Raw genomic sequence first — 24,455 nt, 5'->3', positions numbered from 1 at the left:
CGCCGAATCAGTCCATGACTCGCCGAGTCCAACTATTCCCGAGTCCTAACCTGTCCAACTCGCTGAGTCCTCACTCAACTCACCGATCCGAGTCTTAACTCGAAGGGTTTGGGGTTTCGCGACTTAACTCGCCGAGTTCAAGGCAATCTTCAACAGACTCGCCGAGTTGTTCTTCCAACTCGTCGAGTTCCTGCCTATCTTCATCCAACTCGCCGAGTCCACCCATGTGACTCGCCGAGTTGCTACGCGATTTAAGTCTGATATATAGCCTGACTCGCCGAGTCATCTCCCAGACTCGCCGAGTCCATACGTGCATTTCCATAATTTCGAGTCACAGAGCTTCTCCTTTGCTCCAAACAATAGATCTGGGTTCCTAGAATCCATTAGCAACGTAAAGTTGCTAAGTTTACGTGCTTCTTGCCTCATAATACCAAAAACCAAGCTAGAGAGGAACTCCACTCATGGGGAAAGGCTTTTGCATAGCAACTAACATGACTTTCTGCATTTTCGATCCAAAAATAGCTCAGATCTGGAGTTTCAATTCCAGGTCTAGCTTATGCACCAATTTCTCATCACATACTCTCAAAGAAACCCTAAAACTCCATGAAAGATGGATCTAGAAAGGAGAAAGCCAAGGATAACGATTCATTACCTCCAAATGCTCTAAAAAGTTCCACCAACTCTGGATCCAAGGCCTCCTCTTGCACCACTATGAATCTCTTCTCTTTCAAAGCTCCAAATTACTTCACCAGGGGTACATCTTGCTCCAAAAATGATTTTGGTGGCTAGGGTTTCTGGTTCTGGACTATAGGGCCACAAATGAGCCCTAGGGAAGAGAATAAGATGCTTAAATAGGGTACCAAGTCCCGAAATTAGGGTTTCCTCGTTCAGACCCAACTCGCCGAGTTCACGAGCCGGCTCGCCGAGTTGGTCACTTACTCGATCCCCCGGATCCCGCTCCGACTCGTCGAGTTCCTCCCTGGGCTCGACGAGTCCATTTCTTGACTTAAGGTTTCTTTCCTTTTCTTGACCTTTCTGATCTTGGGTGTTACAAATCCTAATTTGTATTATCTTTTTATTTTGATTTTTTTTAACATGCTACAACCAACCCGTTCATCAACAAAACCCAAATCAAACTAGAATATGAAAGCTAACCCAAATGAAATTAGAATCCCAAAACAAACTCAAAATCAAAAAACCGATACTTGAACCCAACCAAAACCTAAAACCTATAATCAACTCCGAACCCTAAACCTACAAATAGGAACCTACGGGTCGTAGGAGAAGAAATTATTTGAAAATTCAAATGTTAATCCCGTCCACCACCACCAGATCGACGCCTAAGGTCCTAAACCTACAAATAGGAACCTACAGGTTGTAGGAGAAGAAATAATTTGAAAAATCAAACGTTACTCTCGTCCACTGCCACCAGATCGACGCCTAAGGGCCATTTATTTTCGGAATTTGAAATCAACTCATATGAAATCGAAGAATGGGATTTTCAAAAATCATAATCGAATAATTTGAAATTAAAGAAGAAGGGTGTGTATGGTTCTTGCTTTTCAAACCCATATGAGTTTTCATAAATGAAAGGGGAAACTTGATTAGAAAGATGGTGGTTGCATAAACGGATGTCGATAGAGAGGAAGATGACGTTGGTGGCGGCAAATAAGGGCTCAACGAAGCTTGGTTGGAGACGAGAGAGTGAGAAATAATGTTGTGAGAGGAGAGTATGTGTTGAAAAAGAACTCAATGAGAGAGAGAGATATGTGGTATTTTTCTAGCTTAACTGAAAGAAATAGAGAGAAATGTGTGTTATTTTATTTTTATTTTTTAAGTTATAAATAATAATAAATATTATTAGAACAATCGAAAAAATATCTAAGGGTATTATGGTCATTTCGAATATGTCGCATACTAAAATCACAATAAAATCATCTCTTAAGGATGGAGCGTGCAAGTTGAGGGACGACCTGAATTAATTTCTAAAAACTTGGATTAAACGTGTCTTTTGGCACCTACATGAGGGATAATTCGTGTAAATTACTCTATATATTAAACTCATAATTTGCATGCAGCGGAGTGCCGCGTTACTACATTTTGTAAATTGATTTTTGATGATTGTATTGATAAAAGTTAGGTTTTTTTTTTTTTTTTTTTTTTTTTTGAAACGGCAAACTAACTAATCTAGTCCTAAATAACCACCTATGTCTCCACCAAGACTTGAACCTCTGACCTCTCAAATGAGAAAGTCACTCCATACCGCTAGACCATTGACCTTTTGGTAGATAAATATACAAGGTTGATATGATTGAGAAAACAGTCGATGGATAAGGTAAACACGAAAGTTTATAAGTCGAGGGGATGAAAATAATATTTTACAAAGTTCATAGCCGAGGGGTCAAAGTAACATTTGACAGAGTTGATGGGGTGATAACTCTAGGAAGATCATATTAAATGAATTATGAAGGTGAAACATGAAACTTTAGAAAAATGGAGGAATGAAATTAACATTTTAGAAATTTCTAAGTCGAGAGAGTGAAAGTCTGAAAGTGACATTTTATAAACTAGAGGACTGAAAAGTGTCATTTAACACAATTGAAGAGGGCAAGTGTTAATGGAAACATTTACCAAATGTACCACTGTTTAACCTCAATTTGTACGGTCGAATGAAAACGTTTTATATGTGACCAAACTCATATGTAGGAAACATACATAAAAATAAAAACGAAAAAGTACACAAAGTTTTAAGTTTATGTTGAAACGTAAAGACAGTCATATTTATATCGATACGTACATAAATATAAGCAAACAAAATTATTTTTATTAAGTTAACGAATGGAAGTTCAAATAATTAAAAAGATATTATATGTGATCGGATTCATACGTAGGAGTCCATAAAAATAAGCACGAAAACATTTAAAAAAAAGGTCGAACGTAGAAAAACTCGAGTTTATAATGACACCTACATAAAAAAACAAGTAACGAAAGTTCTAAATTTACATCGAAATGTTAATCACCTTCAATTTATACAGATACATATATAAAATTAAGCACGTAAAAGATTTTTTTTATAAGTTAACAAACAAAAAATAAGTAAATAATATTATTTTTATTAAGTTAACGAACAAAAGTTCAAATAATTAAAAAGATATTATATATGATCTGAATCATACGTAGAAACGACGTGACATCCATAAAATAAGCACATAAACGTTTAAAAAAAATCGAAACATAGATAAATTTGAGTTTATAGTGACATATACATAAAAAAAAAAAAAACAAAGTAAAATTTTTTTTAAATTTAAGTTGAAATGTTAATCATATAATTTAAATTATGTGGACACAAAGAAAGTTTTAATGAACACTTTATTTTAATGATGTATGATTAAGATTTAAAAAATATGAAAAAAAAAACAAAAATTGTTTTAAGTTTTTTATTTAATTTGCCGAAGCATAATAGAACTTTAAAAGCAGGGAAAAGGCACAGGTTCACCACTTTCGAACCCCCGAGGTCTCTACGATGGATCCCTACTCCTTCTCCTCATCGGCGGCCATGGCTCAGCAGACATGGGAACTCGAAAACAACATCGTAACAATGGAAGCCCCGCAGTCTTCCGAATCTGATGCCATCTTTTACTACGACGAGTCCGCTCAGTCCAAGTTCCAGCAAGAAAAACCGTGGTCCAACGACCCTCACTACTTCAAACGTGTCAAAGTCTCTGCTCTAGCCTTACTCAAGATGGTCGTTCATGCTCGCTCTGGTGGCACCATCGAGGTCATGGGCCTTATGCAAGGGAAGACAGATGGTGATGCTATTATCGTAATGGACGCCTTTGCCTTGCCGGTTGAAGGAACGGAAACTAGGGTTAATGCTCAGGCCGATGCCTATGAGTATATGGTTGATTACTCTCAGACTAATAAACAGGTTAGTTTCAATTTTGATTCAATTTTCATTGATCGTCCGTTATGTATTTAGAATTCGAAAAACCCTAACCCTTAAATCCCAAATTCTTGTAAGACTACATAGTTTAAATCTAATTGGGATACTGTGTTGTAGGCAGGAAGATTAGAAAACGTTGTTGGGTGGTACCATTCACATCCTGGTTATGGATGCTGGTTGTCCGGCATTGATGTTTCAACACAAATGCTCAACCAACAGTTTCAGGAGCCGTTTTTGGCAGTTGTTATCGACCCAACAAGAACTGTTTCTGCTGGAAAAGTTGAGATTGGAGCATTCAGGACATACCCAGAGGGATATAAGCCACCAGATGAGCCTGTATCTGAATATCAGACAATCCCTCTTAACAAGATAGAAGATTTTGGTGTCCATTGCAAACAGGTGAGTCATATCATACAGTTGATTGATTGATGATGTTTTGATTTGATCCTCTAGCATTGACTTTTTCTTTTTTTGGTTAAAACAGTATTACTCATTGGACATCACTTATTTCAAGTCATCTCTTGATTGTCACTTGTTGGATCTTCTTTGGAATAAGTATTGGGTGAATACCCTTTCTTCTTCTCCTTTACTTGGGAATGGTGACTATGTTGCAGGACAAATATCAGATCTTGGTACACACTTATCATACTTACTTAAAAGATAATGTGCTTCTTGTTTAGAATTCAAATATGTCTTTTTTACCTTTTTACCCTTTTGCCACTCAGCTGAAAAACTGGAGCAAGCAGAAGGTCAATTGTCCCACTCACGTTTCGGTCCTCTCATAGCACCACCTCAAAGAAAGAAAGAGGTCAGTGGGTAGCAGCATGTTCTTTGTATTTTGCATATTTTTATACATGAATATGAAGTTTAATACGATTCATATTTATTCATCAATTACAGGAAGAATCACAGCTTGCGAAGATTACACGCGATAGTGCAAAGATAACTGTGGAACAGGTTCATGGTTTGATGTCACAGGTGGGAATGGGGTTACTCTCTTTCAATCACATTATTGAAAGAATTTAGGTTTTGATTTGTGAGTGCTACAAATGGTCTTTCTGACACTTAGTTTTTTTTTGGGGGGTAATTGTCAGGTGATCAAGGACATTCTGTTTAATTCGGTTAGGCAATCAAACAAATCTCAGGGAGAGTCAACAGGGCCCGAGCCTATGGTTCAATCTTGAAGATGCTCTCTTTCTTGATATTATGATTGCTTTACTTGAGAGATGCTGCATTACTTTTCTTTTTACTCATCAGTTTTGTTGCTTATTCATACTAATGTGAATGTCCTTGATATTTCTCTTCTATTTGGGTTTTAAAATGTGAAAATTAGCTTATAGCTTCATTTTTTGGTAAAGTTTCATGGGTGATTCTTCAGTGAGTGGCTGGCAATCTTGATCCATTTTGCTAGAAATAGGTAATTTGGGTCTTTGTTTTTTTTTTTTTTTTTTTTCTATCGATACAAAGTCAAATAAATAGGCAAAAGCCTTGAAAACTAAAATACTTAAACTGAGATGATGACACAAATTGTCGACCTTTATATATCGTTATTTAAAAATGTGGATTTTGTGTGGGTTTAGGAATGTAGTGTTGGATAAATTAGAGGTTGTAATTGGCATGGTGAATATGGATTTTTAAGTACATTGTTATTTTGGCTTTTGAACTTAAATTTGGTTAAATCGGATGATTACCATTTTATTTGGTGTAAAATTAATTAAGACTTAAGAGGATTAAGAGGTGTTGGGATAAGTTTCCTGAATTGTTGGGCTTAATCTAAGTTTCCAGTTGTGTGAGAAATGAGAAAAGAATCAAAGATGATAAAACAGGTCTTTATGATTGAAACACTTGAAATTATACAACTTTTGTGGTTCAAATGAGAAAAGAAGAAAATAGAAATTAATGAAAATCTAAGGTATGAGGTGTTTACCCTCAAGCATTTTCTGTTCATAGGACCTTGATTTCATTATTTGTATCGAGTTTGTGGGTCTATATTGTCATATCAAGGAAACTCTTATTTTGATGATAGTTGAGGAGAATTAGTTTTTTGAAAGTTAAACCTTGAATTAACCATAGTTTGGTAGGTAGTGTATGAAAAGAATAAGTTTCAAGTTGAAGGCCTTTCGTAGGGTTGGTGACAGTCAGTTAGGAGAGCACCAAAGTGTGTGTGTGTGTGTGGAAGGGAAAAAGAAAGTTGAGAGAGTTGTAAGGAAAATCGTATTTGGTGTTAGAAGTTAGAAAGGAAACATTAAAATCAAGCAGTGAAAGCCTCTTGGTAAGAACGTATTGCTTTTGTGTTTCTTGGTTGGAATTAGATTGAAATTGGGAATTTATCATTAAAAAAAAAAAAAAAAAACAGTTATACTGAAATTTGATTGACAAATTGGAGATTTGGAGGTGTTAGAACTATGTTTATAATTAATGTTTATTATCCATTGAAAGAAACGATTGCAAGCTGGTTTCCAAGTTGAGACGATGAAGTAGTAAAAACCAAGCTTCATATATTTTAATGATGATTTGGGATTAGTGTTAGAACAATGTTTACAGATGGCTTGTGGATGATGATTCTGAGGCACGAAACAAGATGGTGTACATATCATACCATACCATTTGATGGATGGAATGGATTGATTGTTAAGGCAAAGTACAAAATGGTGTGCTATTTCATGGTACGATGATCATACATGGCTTCTTAGCCCCTACCAATCCCCTTTCTTGTTTTTGGGTTGTGTTGTGGCTTATTTAATAGGTTGATCAAGGAACACTTGGGGAGAGCCAAAGGAGCTAGATCTCTATGTGATGTTTTCAGGATTTAATGAGGTGTGATCATTATGTTGATTCTTCAACCGTCATTGATGTGACTACATAGAAAACAATAATGCATATCTGCCCCACAACATTGTACTACTTTCAATGTCTTTATTTGCAACAGGTTAAGTATTTATTGCCTATCATTTCATGTATTCATATGTATGCTGCCTGTAGTCAGGCTTCTAAATATTTCATATCTGACATGGCGTCACAAGTTTAAACCTCAGGCTTTTATAATTTAAAGCACAACTCAAATCAACATTTTTGTATACATTAACAAATAGAAATCACATAATTATAGATTATATAAAGTATAACTGGTATTAACACTTATCAACAAAAAGTTAACACATACTCGATGGTTTTATTCCAGATCTAAACAAGTCAATAAGGCTGCTCGGTGTGGGATGCGGTTTGGAACCGCGGTGCTGCCACATGGACTGCGAACATCCCCCCCCCTCCCCCGGGCACGGTTTCGGGCGGTCAAGACCGTAGTGCGGCCATTAAAGACCGCGTCCTCTGATTGGTTGCTGCATTTCCTTTTGATTATATATATATATATATATATATATATATATATATATATATATATATATATATATATATATATATATATATATATATATATATATATATATATATATATATATATATATATATATATATATATATATATATATATATATATATATATATGTTACCATATTTACATTTACACCACCTTTAAACACATATTTACACAATCTTTTCATCCAATTTTTTTTTGAAAAAATGTCTTCTTCCAAAAGACCTAGCAAAGAAAAAACACCAGTCAGAAACACCAACACACCAATACCTTCATTTGATCAACCGATTTTCTCACCTCTGTATTACCATTACGGCGGTATGTTTCTGTATTTTCCACAACGACCAGCACAACCCCAACCACAAACACCACCACTACCACAACCCGACCCAGATTTTAATCCATTTGATTTTTTGTCCCAACCCGAGTTTGTTCAACAAACACAAACACAACCAGAAACAGTCGTTTCTGATTCTAAACCGGAATTCGTTACAGAAACTCAGCCCACTCGAGCAGCAACTAAAAGAAAAGAGAAGGCGTAGGCTAGATGTTGGGAACCTTTGGAAGCGTTAGTGTTGGCACAATCTTGGATTGATATTTCAGAAGATGCGACGGTTAGAAAAGACCAAAAGCATGACCGCTTTTGGATTCGCGTTTTACACAGGTTCCATAAAGGAATGAACCGTGGAGAATACCGTTCAAAACATCAAGTGTACTCCAAATGGGGGAAGATGAACAAGGAAGTCATGTTGTTTAATGACTTGTGGAACAACATGAAACGTTAATGGAAAAGTGGAGAAAGCGATGAAGTCATTTTGAAGAAAGCGTTGAAAGTGTATCAAAAAGAAAATCTGAAGGCTTTCAAGTTTCTTGAAGTTTGGAATTTTTTGAAAGATAACAGGAAATGGCTGAGTAGCAAAACATCTTACCAACATATCAAAAGTGGGTTAAAACGTAACAGAACATCTGAGTACGACCACACTACATCAGATGCTCGTGTTCAATTTGATCTGAACGAAGATGAACCGGTTCCAGTTTCACCACCTTCCCGACCATTGGGAAGAGACAAATCAAAAAGCAAAGGCAAAGACAAAGCGTCGGATTCAGATGATTTGAAAGAAATGGGAACCGACATGAAGGGTATAAAAAACAGAATGTACAAGATTTTGAAAATTGCTTCTGAAAGAGAGTTTCGGAAACAAAGGGTGAGCGACATGCGAATACTAGTGATGGACACGTCGAATATGACCGGGGCCGAGCTTGAAGTAGTTTTGGCGATGAAGGAGGAAGTGAAAAACCGTTACATCAATCGTGGCTAATTCTAGTTTTTTTTTTCTTCAAGTTTTTAATCGTTTCGTGTGTGTGTGTTTTTTTAAGGTGTAGGTTTTATGTTTCTACTTTGTTTTTCTAAAATTTTAGGTTTTTTTTTTTTAAATTAAGTAATGTATGGTATTTGTATTTTTAATTAATGAAATATTATGTTTTTAAAATTATGTTTTTTTTATTAAAAAAATAAGTTTTATTAAAATTAAAATAGTTAACAAAAAAAAAACTAAAACTAAAACTGTGGCACCACTCCCTTAGTGTGGCAAGAAACCACACTTGAGTGGTAAAAAATGACATGGTATGTAGCGGGAGAGAGAGTACGGTTTCGGCGGCACTACACCCTCCAGCCTAAGTAAGGCAGTAAAAAAACATGCCTTGGAAAAATAAACTCATGCCTTAGGCACGCATCCCGCCTAACATCATTGTCATATACGAAGTAGTTCGTTAAAAAAAAATGACGTTATGATTTATGTTTATTGGCATATGTATAGCTATTATAATCACTTTATACTCGCATCCTATATTATACAGTTTGATAGATTTAGTCTGATTTATTAAGTTAAACAAAGTGATACACTTTTCCAACATCATCTGTACACATCCACGATCCACCCACAAAAATAAAAATAACAAGTCTCTTTGTTGTTTACTTAAATCAACAGAACAATAACGATACAAACATCAATCTTCTTCATCATCGTCATCATCATCATCATCATTGAGTGCTCCTGCATCATCCCCAATACCTTCAAGCAAAGCATCAACATCCTGACCCAACTCCATCAACCTGGCACTCAATTTCTCCACTTTGCTCTGTTCTTGTCCAAGACAAACAAGCAGATCACTCAGCTCCCCTTCACTCTCCTTCTGCGCCTCTTCCCTCGCCTCCTCTTTTATCTTCTCAACATCCACACCCACACCACCACTCTTCATTTCCAACTGATAATTCGCTTGTTCCAAGCTGTTATACGCATCCGAAAGACTCTTCAAATCCGTCTCCATTTTTTCTGCCATGTTTTTATAAGTCAACGCCTCACTCTCAATGTTTGACTTTTCACTTTTCACCATTTCCAGCCTCTGCGACACTTCTTCAAGGTCCCTTCTCAGTGTCTCTATTTGCACCCTCTCCGACCCCCCACCACCACTACATCTACTCTCACCACCTCCACCCGTGCTTGCTAGCTCCTCAGCTAATGTCGAGTTTCTATTCAGAAGATCCTGTTCACAGAAATTACCATTTTACCCTTACATTCCATACATATATATTATTCATTAAACAGCATCTAGATCTACTAGGGTGTACCTGTATCTCAGAGCATTGCTTCTCCACAAAGGCTTTGAGCCGCTTGATATAATCCCCATCCTTCTCGTCTTTTTTCTGTTCCAATTCAGCGGGGACCACCGACACATTACTCTTTGGATGACTATATATTTTCACAATATTATCTCTAATCTCACCTTCCAGCTTCTTAATAAAATCAACAAACTGAGAATCAAACATGGAGGAAAGCATCGGATGATCATCATTTCGGTTAATATCATTCGTCTCATTTTCTTCAATATCTTCCATTTCCGCCATACTATTAGCGTTTGACCGGGTCAACGGTTTGCGTTGCTGAGCTGGCTTTGCAGACGAAAACAAGAAGCTTTTTTGCATCTCATCAAGCTTCAAAAAGTAAGAAGTCAACCCGACTTTTTGGCTTATGGCATCGACAATGGCAAAAGCGTCTTTTCCGGGTTCATTGCTTTTATTATAAATAGCACATTCGCCTAAAACAGCAGCTGCTAAACCCCTTGCACAGACTGTTGTGTCAGTGTTTGATACTAACTCGATTAAATATGTTAAATGAGGACGTGAATCAAGAAAAGATTGGACTGCATTTGGGCAATCAGAAAGCCATGTCACCAGAAGTTTTAGAATTATGGGTTGGAAATATGAGTTTCTTGGAGTTGTTGATTTTCCATCTTTGCCCTTCTTGGAAGATGCAAGAGCCAAGTATTTTACCATACGGTGTAGTAGTGGTTCTGGGGAGCCTAACGAGGGCATTGATGACTCCAGTTCAATTTGTAAAACTTTTTCTTTGCATTGAATATTATCCTTCATTACATAAGAAAGAACACTAGCAGCTCTGCAACTTGTCTGTGAGATATAAACCATATGTTATTCATAAAATGATAATTTAAAATAGATCATATGTTATGTTATATTATACCTCAAGGTCACCATCATGTTCACTCATCGCAAGGCCATGCAATAGCATGCTGCAACATAAAACAAAAGTTCATAAAGATTGATATGAGAGGGTTTTTTTTTTTTTTTTTATAAAAAAAATGAATATATATATATATATAAAATACCTTCCAAAGGACATGTTTATGTCCTCTTCGAATCTGGCATTGGTTATTGACATAGGCTGAGGGATTAAAGTAGAAGCTAACATTTTTTGACCATCGCTATTTTTCTGATTAAAAGAAAAAAAGAGAGATAGGAGGTGAGTTTGGTTATTTGATAATAATAATAATAGTGAGAATATTTTGTTTTATAAAAAAAAAAGAAGAAAAAAGAACCTCGCAGAAGTTCTTGAAAACATAATCTGCAGCTATAAATTCTTGCATGCTTGAAGTTCGTAAGATGATTCTAAGGATTGAGTTGAGAGCTGGCTCAGTTTCAGGCTCATCACCAAGAGATTTGCTTGCAAGGGCTTCAAGATTCTTATGGTGTCCAGAAATGAGATCACCTATGCATTCAAAGGCCTGACCATGTTTCTTTCTATTACATCAACTCATTTTATTTTTTTCTTATTTAATCATAAAAATAAAATCTCACATGGAAAGAGTTAGTTATCTTACCGCACAACGTACAGCAACAGGTGCCCATTGACTTTCAACACCCAGCATTAGTAGATGCTCCAAAACATTTCTCTACAAATAATAAATGAAAGAAAAAAGATGCATAAACTCTATTTTTATCTTTATGAAAATAAATAAAAAGATATAAAATTAACCTGGACAAGAACTGTTTTGTTTGTCAATCTATTGTTGTTGCTCCCAGGATCGGTTTCCAGACCTCCACTCACCAGCAAACTAACTGTTTCCAACCCACTCAGTAGATTGATTGTCTACAGACACCAATTACAAACTTTAAAACCATGTTTACAAAGGTAAATGATATGCTAAATAAACTGATAAGTACTTAATGTATGAGTAATGACCTTTTGCTGAGTAAAGCTGTATGTGGTTCCTCTTAGCTTCAAAATTGATATTATCGAGTCAAAGCCTATAGTCTCCCTCAGCAACACCTACACAACCTCTTTAAACTGGTAAAAAGAAACAAAATGAATAAAAAAAAACTTCACTGCAGTAAATCTTTTAAAAAAAGAAACCCAAACCTGATTTGATGCGTTGTTACGAAGGAGATTGTTTAACAATTCAAGACAATCCTGTGAGGTTACAAAAATATTGGAACAAATTCAAAATTCTGGCATAACAAGTTGAACAAAAACAACAGGAAACCATTGATGGTATAGAGTCAACTAAATGACTAATCACCTGGACAACAACACCCCCTTCTGAACCTCCCTCTTCTTTAATGATACTGAAAATCTTCTCAAAAGCACCCTCAAAAACCAAGATTTTTTGGATTTCCTAGTATACCAATCAAAGGACATTAGACAGGAAACAGAGAGTAATGTAACTTTATTGTTAAATAAAGAATTTGGCACTAAATAGGGGAAAAAGATTACCTCTGCTTCACGAGTCAAGTAGGTGAGAAGTAACAAGGCCTCATTCCGTATGACCTACAAGGCAATCAACATAGTGTTTAAGGATAAAAGAAACATTAAACATCATATAAATTAAAGATTTCAACAGATATACCAGTTCATACCTCCCGATCCATAAGCATATCCATAAGCCGAGTTATACCACGGGGGATTGTAAGAATGACTTCCTGTAACCTGAAGGGGACCTCAGTATATGAAATAAAAGGTAAAAAGAAGAAAGAAAAAGAGGGTAGGACACATACCTAATGGGAGAATTTGTTAAAAGGGCAGTCAAAAGTTGAAGTGTATAATATCTTATATAGAAGTCATCCTCTCCCTGTAAACATACTTGATTACAAATCACAGACCATGGAACAAAAAAAAATCAAGAATTCATTGTCTGAGGTGAATATGATCAAGATTAGAAGCCTTACAAGCAAGCTTAAAAGAAGAGAAATGCTTTGTCCATCTCTTGATAGAAGATCAGTGTTCATCAAAGCTGGTTGAACCTCATTTGCACGCAGTTTTGCATGAGCAATCGGTGTTAAGGCACTCACAAGAGTTTCTAGAGCCCCCCGAACCTTTGACAATAAATCAATATATAGCTTTATTAATTGAAAGTGGTTACACCATAAATATGATTTAAAAGAAAACATAAAGAGGAGATGACACGTGCCACACACACCCACAGTTCCAAGACTATGTGTTTCCTAGACACTTGCCTACTTGCAGTTTCTATTTGTTATCGACTAATTCTTAGATGCATATATCAAATGAAAAACAGCATAATCTCAATAAGTGGCTACTCAACTAACTCATTAGGGACTACAATGCTATTATTTGGAAATAATTTGTACTCCAATATGAAACAGGACAAAAGATATCATATTCTATAAGAGTGTAGCATATAACTGCTAGATATCCACCAAAAAAGAAAAGCTGTTGGAGAAGCCTTCAAACCATTTCAACATCATCACGTTCCTTTAAGACACCCAATAGTACAGGAAAGCCTGCAACAGACAAGAATGGATTGTGTTATGGACAAATAAAGCCTTAGATACCAGTATAAGACCAACATATACTCACCCATTTCTCCAAAAGCCAGCTGGGCAGCATGACTTTCTGCAACAACAGATTGAAGCTCTGCCATAGCATTTCTTCTATCATCAGCCAGCTGACCATTACTTATACAATCGAGCAAGCGTTCAACATAGCTACAAATGAACATCCATCCATGAAGTACATTAGCCATGAAGGAGATAAAAAGGTATCCACAACTAATTAGATAGTAATTTAATCAGCTGCTCTATGATATAACAGGTCTGTGTTATCAAGAAATGCATGTATGTAGTGCTTCATTAACAGGATATGGTTTGATTTGTTTAAATTCAAGAGAAAAGGATAAGCAATTATGCTAGCCATTATCAGAATACTGCCCATTGTCAGTGAGAAAAAAGTAGTTAATGCGTCCATGAATTATACAATAGATAGATTGCTGAAGGTATAACAAAATATAGGAACTAGCAATAGAGTAACAATATATGATCTGCAATTGCAGGATCACACCACCACTTAAAAATGATCAAATAAAAACCAAGAATTGGCACCATTGTTTTTGGTAAAACAGAGAAAATAAGCAATCCCATCCACCCCAGGTTGAGCGATGAACTAGAAACCAATATATCTGAAGTGCATAAGAAGGTAAATAATCTGCTGGCTTAAACCAACAACTGGAAAAAGAAAACCAACCTATCTTCATTGGAACTTGAATTCTCGTTTCCAAACACAAGCCCAACAACTCCCTGTATACGTATAAGCTCATTGTCAGGCATGAAAACATTCAAAATAGAGCAAACAAGAACTAGAGCACTGTAATCTCATACAATTACCTTTAAATCCATCTTTTTCATTAGAACTGGAGCAGTTCGAGAATTGATCAATAACAAAGAAAAACTACTTAGAATCTGCAAAATCCATCACAAAATAGTAAAACACCCGATTAAAGAAGAACTGTTCAAAGTTAATCAGAGAATAAAGTATCAAAATTCCTCCCGAATCTTCAGATTTCGTACAGATCAATCAATCACTCAATGCAGACTAAATAAGCTCGACACGCAACGCAATAAAACTGAAAATCGATTGATATGATCGTATTACCTCTGCAGTATACGTTTACGTAATATTTGATACAATCAGCAAAAAATAGGATGATTCAAGAACTAGAAAAAGCCCTAATTATCGATATATATTAAAACGCACCTGAGAGAGTTGGAACTTGATTAGATCGTGTAGAGAGAGACCAGGAGATGGGTCAAAGGGTCGGAACACATAATCATGTTGCTCTTTCGATCCACGACCCGGGCCTTTTTCACACGTGCAGGCCCGTTTTTTGGTACAAACATTATTTGGTTTTTCAAATGCAAAGTTACCAAGGTATTTTATTGTTATTATTTTTTTAAGTTAAACTAGGGATATTTCGTGTTTCGTGGCAGGTGGAAGAAATTATTTGGCGTTCGTTATATATATATATATATATATATATATATATATATATATATATATATATATATATATATATATATATATATATATATATATATATTTGCGTGTGTAAGTTTCGTGGTGGTTAATGCTTTCGTCTTGTATATTTATATAATGTTTGGAGACAGATAAAGGAATATGGTAAAACAACATACATTTATCTCAAGAAGCAAAGCATTACATAAGTGGATGGTGAGGGGAGTAAATCAGAAGATAAACAAACATTTGAACAATCATATTTTTTAAACAAAAGAAGTTTCTTCAAACTTGTTTGAAACCAAAAACTATAAACAATTCAGTTGGGCAACGTCCAGCTTCGTTTTTGTGAGGTAGCAATGAAAAACGGCGTGACCACTGGGACCCCCCCCCTCCCCTCTCCCGTCATGTGGCCCTTTGTTGGCGTTGTAACGATCAAGAACGCACCATTTTTTTCTCCATTTTGACAGTTGAAAAACATTAACATTTTAAAAAGAAAAAAAATTACCTATAAATTTGTAAAATCGTTTATAAATTTAATCACCACTTTTCTTTCTATTCCATATACTTTCAATACATTAAAAAAATGAATCTGTTAAAAAAAATGAATTCGTTCGATGATAGTGATAACGATGATATGTTCGTCTTTATGATGTACGGATATTACACGAATGTGCTACTACAACCAAATTCAACCTCTTTATTAATCAGATGTATGGACGTTAAACAGGGATCACAAAGAAAGGCACATACGTCTAGTTCACGATTATTTTGGATGATTGTGTCTACCATCTACACGATTTCAAAAGAAGGTTTCGTTTGCGGAAAAATATTTCTGTTCGGATAACCAACGCGTTGGAAAGCATGTATTGTTTTTTTTTTTTTTTCAAATATAGCTTTTACATAATTTAAATACATTGTTTCTTTCAAATATAGCTTTTACATAATTTAAATACATTATTTCTTTCGAATATAACTTTTAAATATTAAATATAAATTTATGTATGAATTTTTCCAAATGAGATATGATGCTAGAGGTAAGCGAGAATTCACATGGTTGCAAAAATGTGTTGCCGTAATTAAGCTTATGGCAATGCGAGAGTCGTCTAATTCGATTGACGATTATATGAGAATGTCTTAGAGAACTGTAAGAGAAAGTTTGTATAGATTGGCGATAGGTGTTGTCGAAACCTTCGGTGACGTTTATTTGTGCAAACATCCGTTGAATGATATACAACAACTATATGTGGCGCATGAAGAAAGACACGATTTTTCGGGTATGCTTGGAAGCATTGATTGTACACACTAAAAATGGAGAAATTGTCATGTGGCGTGGACAGGTCAGTACACAGGAGGTCATCATGGAGCGCCTTCGTTGGTATTAGAGATTGTTGATTCATAAGATTTATGGATTTGACATGCTTTTTTCGGGGTTGCGGGTTCGAACAACGACGTTAACATTCTTGATCAGTCACCAATATTTGACGATATTTTGTTAGGAAAGCCATCAAATGCTCATTTCACAGTGAATGGAAATGAATATAAGTTTGGGTATTACCCTACGGATGGAATATATCCAGCATATTCTACATTTGTGAAGGCGTTTTGACACCCAGTGGAACCAAGAGACAATTTTTTCAAGAGAAAACAAAAAGGAGCACGTAAGGATTTGGAACATGTTTTTGGAGTTCTAAAGTCGAAATGACACATAGTTGAACATGCAGTACTACCATATAGGTTAGACGTTCTACAAGATATTATGTATACATGTATCATAATGCATAACATGGTGGTTGAAGATAAAAGACGAAATATTGTGAAGTATTCGGCTTCAGAGCCTATGCGCATGCAAGTTCAACCCGGTACAGCGAAATATTTACATAGGCTCGTAGCTCTTCAATACGCACGAAAACACAAGCAACTTCGAGTATATCTGGTTGATTTTATGTACAATGGAAATGAAAATGAATAAATTAGGGGCAAAATGTATAATTTTATTTTGTTTTTAAATGTTGTTTTTTGTTGTAATGTTTTTTTAGATTTTTAAATGTTATGTTTAATTAAAAAATTAGGTTTTATTTAAATAACATGTTTTAATTAATTTTGTGTTTATAAATATAAAAAATTAAATCGAAAAAAAAATGATGACATGGAGTGTTATAACTAGTTGCCCATTTCCTTCATTTGGTGTTATAGCAACATATTGACATGGCATGTGAGGTGGCAACTTTTGGGTGTGATAACTAGTTACACACACCAACTAGTCTAACGCAGTAATACAAAACAAATTGGAAATTACTTACAGGAAAATATAATTAAAATGTGTTAGTTTGTCTAGGTTTTGGATTTAGAGTTTTGGTTGGGACACGGTGCGGTCTATTGGTGTTTGCGGCGCAGTGGCCGCCATAGCCCCAAAACCCCAGGACTTGGGCTTTGTGCCCTATTTAAACAATACTAACCCCTATGGTTTCTGTAAAACTTTAGCTTCCTTCTTCCAAGACGAAACCATAGCCCTCATCTTGCTTTTTGAAGCTTTAAAGGAGTTTTTGAAGACGAAAGAGAGCTTGTAAATCTTGGAGAAGTTGGCTATAGAGAAGTTTCCACCTTTTAGTCTCTCCTTCTGCATTGTAAGTGACAAAGTTTACTGTTTTATTTGGTTTTATGCATAGATATAAGATCTATCTTGGTTTTTGGTCATTTTTTGTCATTTTGACCTTATGTTCCTGGATTTTGAACAACTCCAAAACTTTGGACAGAAAATATGCATGTTTCCCTACTTTAGAAAGAATAAAAACGAGTGTGATTGGTTTCTTTTGCAACCATGCAAAAGACTATCAACTTAAATGGACTTAATCAAGTTAGGGTTGCAGATTAGGATGAATTTTAGCCCTTGGAATGGTAATGTTGGAGACTTTATCCATTAATTCACTAAAAAGAATTAGATCCGAAGATATTAGCCTTGATATGTATAGATTAAGTGCTTAATGAATTAAGTGTCTTGTCAAGGGAACTGCGGAAAGGATTGGGAAATTCCACAACATGGGAATTAGATGGTATCCACGATTGTTTTTATGCAAGAAGGATGTTCAAAGGAATGTACTTTGAATACGAGACTCCATGACTATAGAATTGTCTTGTTACAATCTCCAATAAAGTATTTTGTAATTTCATTGGCCGAGTCTTGGTGACTTTTGTGCCATGACATTACGAAAGGACTGTTGCATAAAAAGTTAGAATCTAACATATTCTAGTGGTGGGGAGAATTTTGTATTCTTCCACTAATGGATTAGGAATTGTGAAATGAGTGTGATTGAAAATGTTATTCAATTATACTATTTCACAAAGTAAGGATCATAGGTAAACATAGTGTGCATGCTAAGAGCATGGGACAATTGTTGTTATAATTCAAGTAAGAAGTTGATTACCCGAAACAACAAATAATGAATAATCGATATGGTGATTAAATAAAATGTTTTATTTATACCCAAAGATTGGGGCCATATGAGATTAGTATTCTTGTGTTTCACTTTGCATGTTTTGACTTCCCGAATAATAAGATTATTCAAACTCTCCACAGTCGCTCATTTTTTGGAAGTAGGAATGAAAGAAGACTGTCATGAATCTGACTGTAGACTGTCTAAAGTGTTTTAGATATAGCAAAAGTTTGCTGCAGGGTTCATGAGTGCTGCTATAAGATTAGAGTATGGGATTAAACCCACGCTCACTTGGATCACTTCATGGATTTTATCACGAGTGATTGGTGAGATGATAATATCTTATATTCTTGAAACCGAGATGTGTGAGTTGTATCTTGCGAGTCGGTTACACATTGATAATATGTAAACGCACCAGTAACTTGGTGTTATAAAACATATTGTTGTGTGTGATTCGGTGAGTGAGTGCAAGCGAGCATTGAGTCGAAGTTTATTTGTTCCTTTTACCTAAAGTAGGATAAAAGAGATATATGTGGGCCCCTCGATGATTTAGTGATGATACCTTAAGCGCTTGGCCAAGCCGGGACTAATTTGATGTGTTCAATTGTAGTCTGTTGTCAGTCGTCGTAAATCGGAAATTGGGAAACATCACATAGACAGAGAGAATGATTTAAATCCATGTCTCAGTCTATACGATATCTAGAATAGAAGAATATATGATCCCTTATCTAAAGGACGCGTATCCGATAAGATCAGAGTTGACAGCGACTTTTGAAAGCTACGATTGCGGATCCGGATTTGAAGTCATACGCAGAATAGTTATTAGACTTATCCACGTGGGAGACTGTTGGATTAGTGTCTAAGTCCATAACTATTTTGGTATGTGCTTGACCCGATGGTGCATGATCCTTTTTGGTTGCCTTCACCAATGCAACTTGATAGGATGAATTATGGAGAGAGAGAGAGATAGAGGATTAATTATGATTTATTAATATATTATGAGAATAATATATTAAAGGAGAAATCATATTGTTTAATTAATATTAGTCAATAATTAATTAAGAATTAATTTGTGGCTAAAAGACATTAGTTAAACTTAAGGGACTAGAACTGTTAATTGTATGATAGTTGAATATGATGGGTTTGAGCCATAAGAATTTTCCTATGTGCACATGCAAACCCTAATTGCTTGGATCTAGGTTTCTCTAATTGAACATGCATTGAATCCAAGACTTACAATACTAAATCTAATGTAACCAATTGAATCTAATCATATGAATTGGAATCTAGAACAACACATTGGATTACTTGCTTGATACTTCTTCTTCTTGGAGCTTAGAGTCACAATTGTCACTCCTCTAATGGCTTACAAACACCAACTAGCAAGAAGATGATTTGAGAGAAGGAGAGAGGTGAGAAATCGGCTCTAGGGTTTCCTCAAAGATAGATTGGCCGATTTCTCCAACCCTAAGGGTCTATTTATACTATGAGCTCCTAGGGTTTCACCTTAAACCCTAATTAGATAACTTAGCCTCAAAGCAATCCAAAGATCCTTCTAGATAAGGCCTTGGATGATTTTTAAGATATCCATATCCTTAAAATCGTCCCTTCCCATATCCATAAGGATTCATAGCCCTAAACACAACTATCACACATTTGACAGTTTATGCCCCTTTATTCAATTAATCTCTTTAAGTCACCAAATTAATTCCTAATTAATTTATGACTTATATCAATCAAATAATATTATTATTCCTTTAACATATTATTCTTATAATACATTAATAATAATAATATCTCTTATCTCTATATAAATCATCTTGTCAAGTTGCTATGGTGAAGGCAACCCAAAAGGACCATGCACGACCGTGTCAAGTACTTACCAAATATAGTTACAGCCTTAGACACTAATCCAACAGAATATTAGGCTAATAGACTCCATATTAGAGGGGTGGACGAATTCTATGGGGAAACCCATTAGAAATCGTCCTAGGCCTCTAAGGAAGGAGTCCATGGGTTGCTTAGGGCCTAAGCAGTCAAATTAGGGTTTCGTTGTTAGATAACCCTAATAGCCTCACTATTTAAGGACCCTTAGGGCACCAAAAACGTGGCCAACTAATTCCTTAGGGTTTCTACACGTTTTTGGGTGTCTCCTCTCTTCTCATTCTTCATCCTCTTGCTCTTTGTAACGATGTGATTTTCAAAACAAAATTTTCATTTTTCCAACAACCAAATTTATATAAAAATATTCTCAAAAGTATTCAACAATAGTTATCGAAACATAACATATCCCAAGATCACAAAATCTAATCCCTTCTCTAGTGTGTACGGGTCATGCCGGCGCCTTCCCACGGTCCTCTCTAGTACCTGAAACACATAACAGTACAACTGTAAGCATAAATGCTTAATGAGTTCCCCAAAATACCACATACAACACATACGCCGCTCGAGGCTATAGCACGACCCTCCGGTCGATGTGTCTCAGCGGGACCCTCCAGTTCAGTAGCTCGTTGGACCCTCTGGTCCGGTCATAGCTCGTTGGACCCTCCGGCCCGGTCTGTATCGTTGGACCCTCCGGTCTGGTCTACAAAATCATACAACATACATATATCACATAGCACATAATCTCATACATAGCACATAACACCCTCTGGTCAACACATTACACCACTCTAGGTAACGTATAATGAGAAGACTCACCTCGTGTAGCTCGGTAACTCGGAAAATCTCGGACTCTGTGAAATGGGACCTAGCCTCCGCCTAATCATATGAAATAAACACTCGTCATAAACATATTTCCCAAGGCTAGACCATTCCCTCTCATAACACTCTCAGGAAGGGTAAAAGACCATTTTACCCCTTACTTGGCTCAAATACACTAAAGTTGACCAAACCCTAAAAGTCAACAAAAGTCAACCCTCCGGGTTACGCTGTGCGTACCAAACATGTACGCTGGGCGTACCCGGAGCCTTCATAGAATCGGGATACACGGCCCCTTACGCCGCGCGTACTGGGATTACGCCCAGTGTAACACCCAACTTCCTAATCCTTCTCATTCAGGTCTTAATCTGTTAAGACTTGCGTCCAAAACCCAGATTTGACTCCTCTAATACGACTTAATCCATAAAGTTGAAACCTTTAAGCCTTTGCATGGCTGTAAAGGTCACTTTGTGCTCAAAACACCTTTCCTTTTTCCATAGACGACTATAACTCATGCATGACACAAGATCCAGGACCAAGACTGGATTTTTATGAATCCTCAACACAATATTCACTAGAAGAGGCCAGATCTAAGCTCTTGGAGACTCTTTGCACACAAAGTCTTCAACTTTGAACCAAAAACCCTAAGAATGGTCCAAAAAGCAAAACTTATGAAGAACAAGGAAAGCTTTGAGCTTTTTACCTCAAATGGGATCTCCAACCACTGTAGAACTCGGATCTACACTTGTTCTTCAACTTCTAGCTCCAACAATGGCTCCTTCTTCTCCTTCTTCATCTTGAAAAGATATCTCCAAGCTCAAAAACACACACACAAGCTAAAGCACGAAATTCTGCTCTCTAAGGACTCACTCAAGGGGGTATGGTGGCTAGGGTAAAGGACTACATGTTCCTTTTATAGTGCACAAGCCAAAAATTAGGGTTTGCATCTGGGTTCCCTACGCCCAGCGTAATCCCTGGGTACGCCCAGCGTACCCGGGCGAGTCCGCGTCCAAAATAAGCGCGTGAGTACGCGCGGCGTACACCTCATTACGCCCAGCGTACTCACAAATCCAACATACAACTTAAGGGACTCAACTTGCCAACTCTCAAAGTAGAAGGGTCATAAGGCTTACCTGAATTTCGGGCTGTTACACTCTTGGTGTTTGTGAGCCATTAGAGGAGTGACACTTGTGACTCTAAGCTTTCTGAAGCCATTACAAGGAGGATTTGAGATTGTTATTGCTACATAACAATCAATGTAAGATCTAAACCCCATTCATATGTTAATATTGATTATTACATGCTAGATCTAGGGTTTAAAGTCTTGGATGAATGCATGTACAATAGAGAAACCTAGATCCAAGCATTAGGGTTTGCATGAGCACATATGATGTTCTTATGGCTTAAACCCATCAGTTTATACATATTATGTTAAGTTATGGTTTTAAAAACAAGACTTAGCTTCCACATTTTATGATGATTATGTTGATATAATGATTTTATGACTTATTAATGACTATGAATGAAACCTTTTAGTAAAACTTATACTCTGAATTTCGAAAAAAAAGGCTGAATTTTAGGATGTTACAAAATCAGTTCAACCCATTTAGGTATTTCAATAAACACCTTAAAGTCAATATACAAAACAAATGAAATCAGCATACAAACCCAAATTACAAACCAAGTAGATTTTGTAACCTTGATGTGTCTTTTGATAAACTCGTTTGTCATGTTTAGAAACAAAAGTATGTTTCTCTTTATATTTGACTAAATTGGCTCCATGATGAACTTTATTATGAAAAAAAGTCATTTCTAAAGTGATCACAATTAAGAAGAAAAATTAAACACCAACACCATAATTAGTCATCTTAACTTAAATTAAACACATAGACTACCATTAAAGTACTCGTGGTAGGGAAGTTTCTTGTGCATTTCTCAAGGATCCGTCAAAGTACTCCATGGTCATGAGAATGGTATGGCTCGTGTTGTGTTTTGCAAGTATTGGAAGGGATGTTGAATGGGTTCTTACAAGCCGGTGGGATGATTTTCGTGTGCCTATAGGCCCACTAGATGTTGGTCGTGAGTCTTCATGCCCCTGGTTGGATGATGGTGAGACCAATTTAGAGCCATAAGCTTCTCATTGCAATGGTTGGATGGTGTCACAGTGTATCGTGAATCATTATGGATTCCACTTATGTGAGTGAACCCGACAGTTTGTGTAGTGGAGACATATGTGTTGGTTTGTTAGTCGTTTGACATAGTCGAGTGTTTGAGTAGTATGGTGTTGTCACTGGCGACTCAGTGACCGACAGGTTAGGTCAGGCATATGTGGTATTTTGACTTGTCGGAAAAGTCATGGTTGTTTAAAGACAGTTCCTCATGGAGTGTTCTTAATGGATTGTTGTTTATGGTCCCGAGAATGGTTTCGAGTGAGTTGAGTTGCTAGTGATGGAGTTCGTTGTAGGACTCTTGGATGATTTGTTAGAAGGTTGTGATGGGTTTTAGGCATAAGAAACAATCCTATGTGCTCATACAAACCCTAATGCTTGGATCTAGGTTTCTCTATTGTACATGCTTTGAATCCGAGACTAACAACCTTAGATCTAACATATTATAAACTGAATTAGGGTTTAGAGAATTACCTTTGATTGTTATATAGCAATAACAATCAATTCCTTGCTTGGATTGGCCTCAAAAGCTTAGTGCCTCAAATGCTGCACCTCTAATGGAGTCACAAACACCACTAAGCAACTTGGATGAAAATGGAAGAGAAGGGAGGCACCAAAAACGGCTGGAAACCCTAGAGAATCAGTTGTCCACGTTTTTGGAGCCTAAGGGGTCCTTTATATACTTGTGTGGGCTGCTAGGGTTTCAGTCAAAACCCTAATGGACAGCTTAAACTCTAAGCAGCCCATGGAACCTTCTGGATAAGGCCATGGACGAAAATATGATGGGCTTCCATCATAATTTCGTTCACCCCTTGTTCCTTTAGCATTCCTTAGCCCAATAACTCAATTATCCAATAATTGCAGTCCAGTCCCCTAAGTTTAATTAATCTCTTTTAGCCACAAAATTAATTAACAATTAACTCTTGACTAATATTGACTAAACAATATGATTTCTCCTTTAATATATTATTCTCATAATATATTAATAAATCATAGTTAAACCTTTCTCTCCTTAAATCATCCTACATATTGCTATGGTGAAGGCAACCCAAAAGGACCATGCTCCTAATCGGGTCAAGTACATACCAAAATAGTTATGGACTTAGACACTAATCCAACAGTCTCCCACTTGGATAAGTCTAATAACTATTTTCCGTATGACTTCAGAACCTGATCAGCAATCGTAGCTTTCGAAAGCCGCTGTCAACTCTGATCTTATCAAATAGCGTGTCC

At 36.2% G+C, this 24,455-nt stretch overlaps 2 protein-coding genes across 5 annotated transcripts; one reads left to right on the top strand and one right to left on the bottom strand.

The window, feature by feature from the left end:
- Positions 1-3,466: 3,466 nt before the first annotated feature.
- Positions 3,467-5,288, top strand: LOC111886480 (COP9 signalosome complex subunit 5a). The gene is made up of 6 exons (XM_023882726.3): positions 3,467-3,928; positions 4,061-4,342; positions 4,428-4,575; positions 4,669-4,751; positions 4,844-4,921; positions 5,038-5,288. Exons 1-6 carry the CDS (start codon positions 3,524-3,526, stop codon positions 5,125-5,127), a joined length of 1,086 nt encoding a protein of 361 aa, XP_023738494.1. The 5' UTR covers positions 3,467-3,523; the 3' UTR covers positions 5,128-5,288.
- A 3,885-nt stretch (positions 5,289-9,173) lies between these two features.
- On the bottom strand, positions 9,174-14,848 carry LOC111886531 (golgin candidate 6). Of its 4 annotated transcripts, XM_023882790.3 has the most exons (20): positions 14,663-14,682; positions 14,476-14,562; positions 14,293-14,367; positions 14,153-14,205; positions 13,490-13,617; positions 13,364-13,413; positions 12,838-12,984; positions 12,667-12,740; positions 12,529-12,598; positions 12,386-12,439; positions 12,192-12,287; positions 12,032-12,082; positions 11,855-11,941; positions 11,648-11,761; positions 11,493-11,564; positions 11,211-11,396; positions 11,001-11,104; positions 10,856-10,904; positions 9,946-10,782; positions 9,174-9,860 (listed from the first exon to the last, which is right to left on the bottom strand). In XM_023882790.3, the coding sequence occupies exons 3-20, from the start codon at positions 14,311-14,313 to the stop codon at positions 9,324-9,326; spliced, it is 2,730 nt and encodes a 909-aa protein (XP_023738558.1). In that variant the 5' UTR covers positions 14,314-14,367; positions 14,476-14,562; positions 14,663-14,682; the 3' UTR covers positions 9,174-9,323. The 4 variants fall into 4 exon arrangements, with proteins under 4 accessions (XP_023738558.1, XP_023738557.1, XP_023738556.1 ...); XM_023882789.3 differs by lacking the exon at positions 14,476-14,562 and having other exon boundaries at positions 14,663-14,848; XM_023882788.3 differs by lacking the exon at positions 14,663-14,682 and having other exon boundaries at positions 14,561-14,651.
- Positions 14,849-24,455: the final 9,607 nt, after the last annotated feature.

This window comes from Lactuca sativa, chromosome 3 (assembly GCF_002870075.4).
Source record: "Lactuca sativa cultivar Salinas chromosome 3, Lsat_Salinas_v11, whole genome shotgun sequence".
NCBI lineage: Eukaryota > Viridiplantae > Streptophyta > Magnoliopsida > Asterales > Asteraceae > Lactuca > Lactuca sativa.
The sequence above is the reverse complement of the archived record's forward strand: the minus strand, read 5'-3'. Positions and strand labels throughout refer to the sequence as shown.

What these genes read in the sequence shown, in the direction of transcription:
- LOC111886480 (XM_023882726.3), top strand. Translation starts at nt 3,524, where the DNA reads ATGGATCCCTACTCCTTCTCCTCATCGGCGGCCATGGCTCAGCAGACA. An exon ending in CACCTCAAAGAAAGAAAGAG is followed by an intron (nt 4,752 to 4,843) that starts GTCAGTGGGTAG and finishes CATCAATTACAG; the next exon opens with GAAGAATCACAGCTTGCGAA. An exon ending in TTCATGGTTTGATGTCACAG is followed by an intron (nt 4,922 to 5,037) that starts GTGGGAATGGGG and finishes GGTAATTGTCAG; the next exon opens with GTGATCAAGGACATTCTGTT.
- LOC111886531 (XM_023882789.3), bottom strand. Translation starts at nt 14,313, where the DNA reads ATGAAAAAGATGGATTTAAAG. An exon ending in TGAAAAAGATGGATTTAAAG is followed by an intron (nt 14,206 to 14,292) that starts GTAATTGTATGA and finishes ATACGTATACAG; the next exon opens with GGAGTTGTTGGGCTTGTGTT. An exon ending in TTTTCAAGAACTTCTGCGAG is followed by an intron (nt 11,105 to 11,210) that starts GTTCTTTTTTCT and finishes TCTTTTAATCAG; the next exon opens with AAAAATAGCGATGGTCAAAA.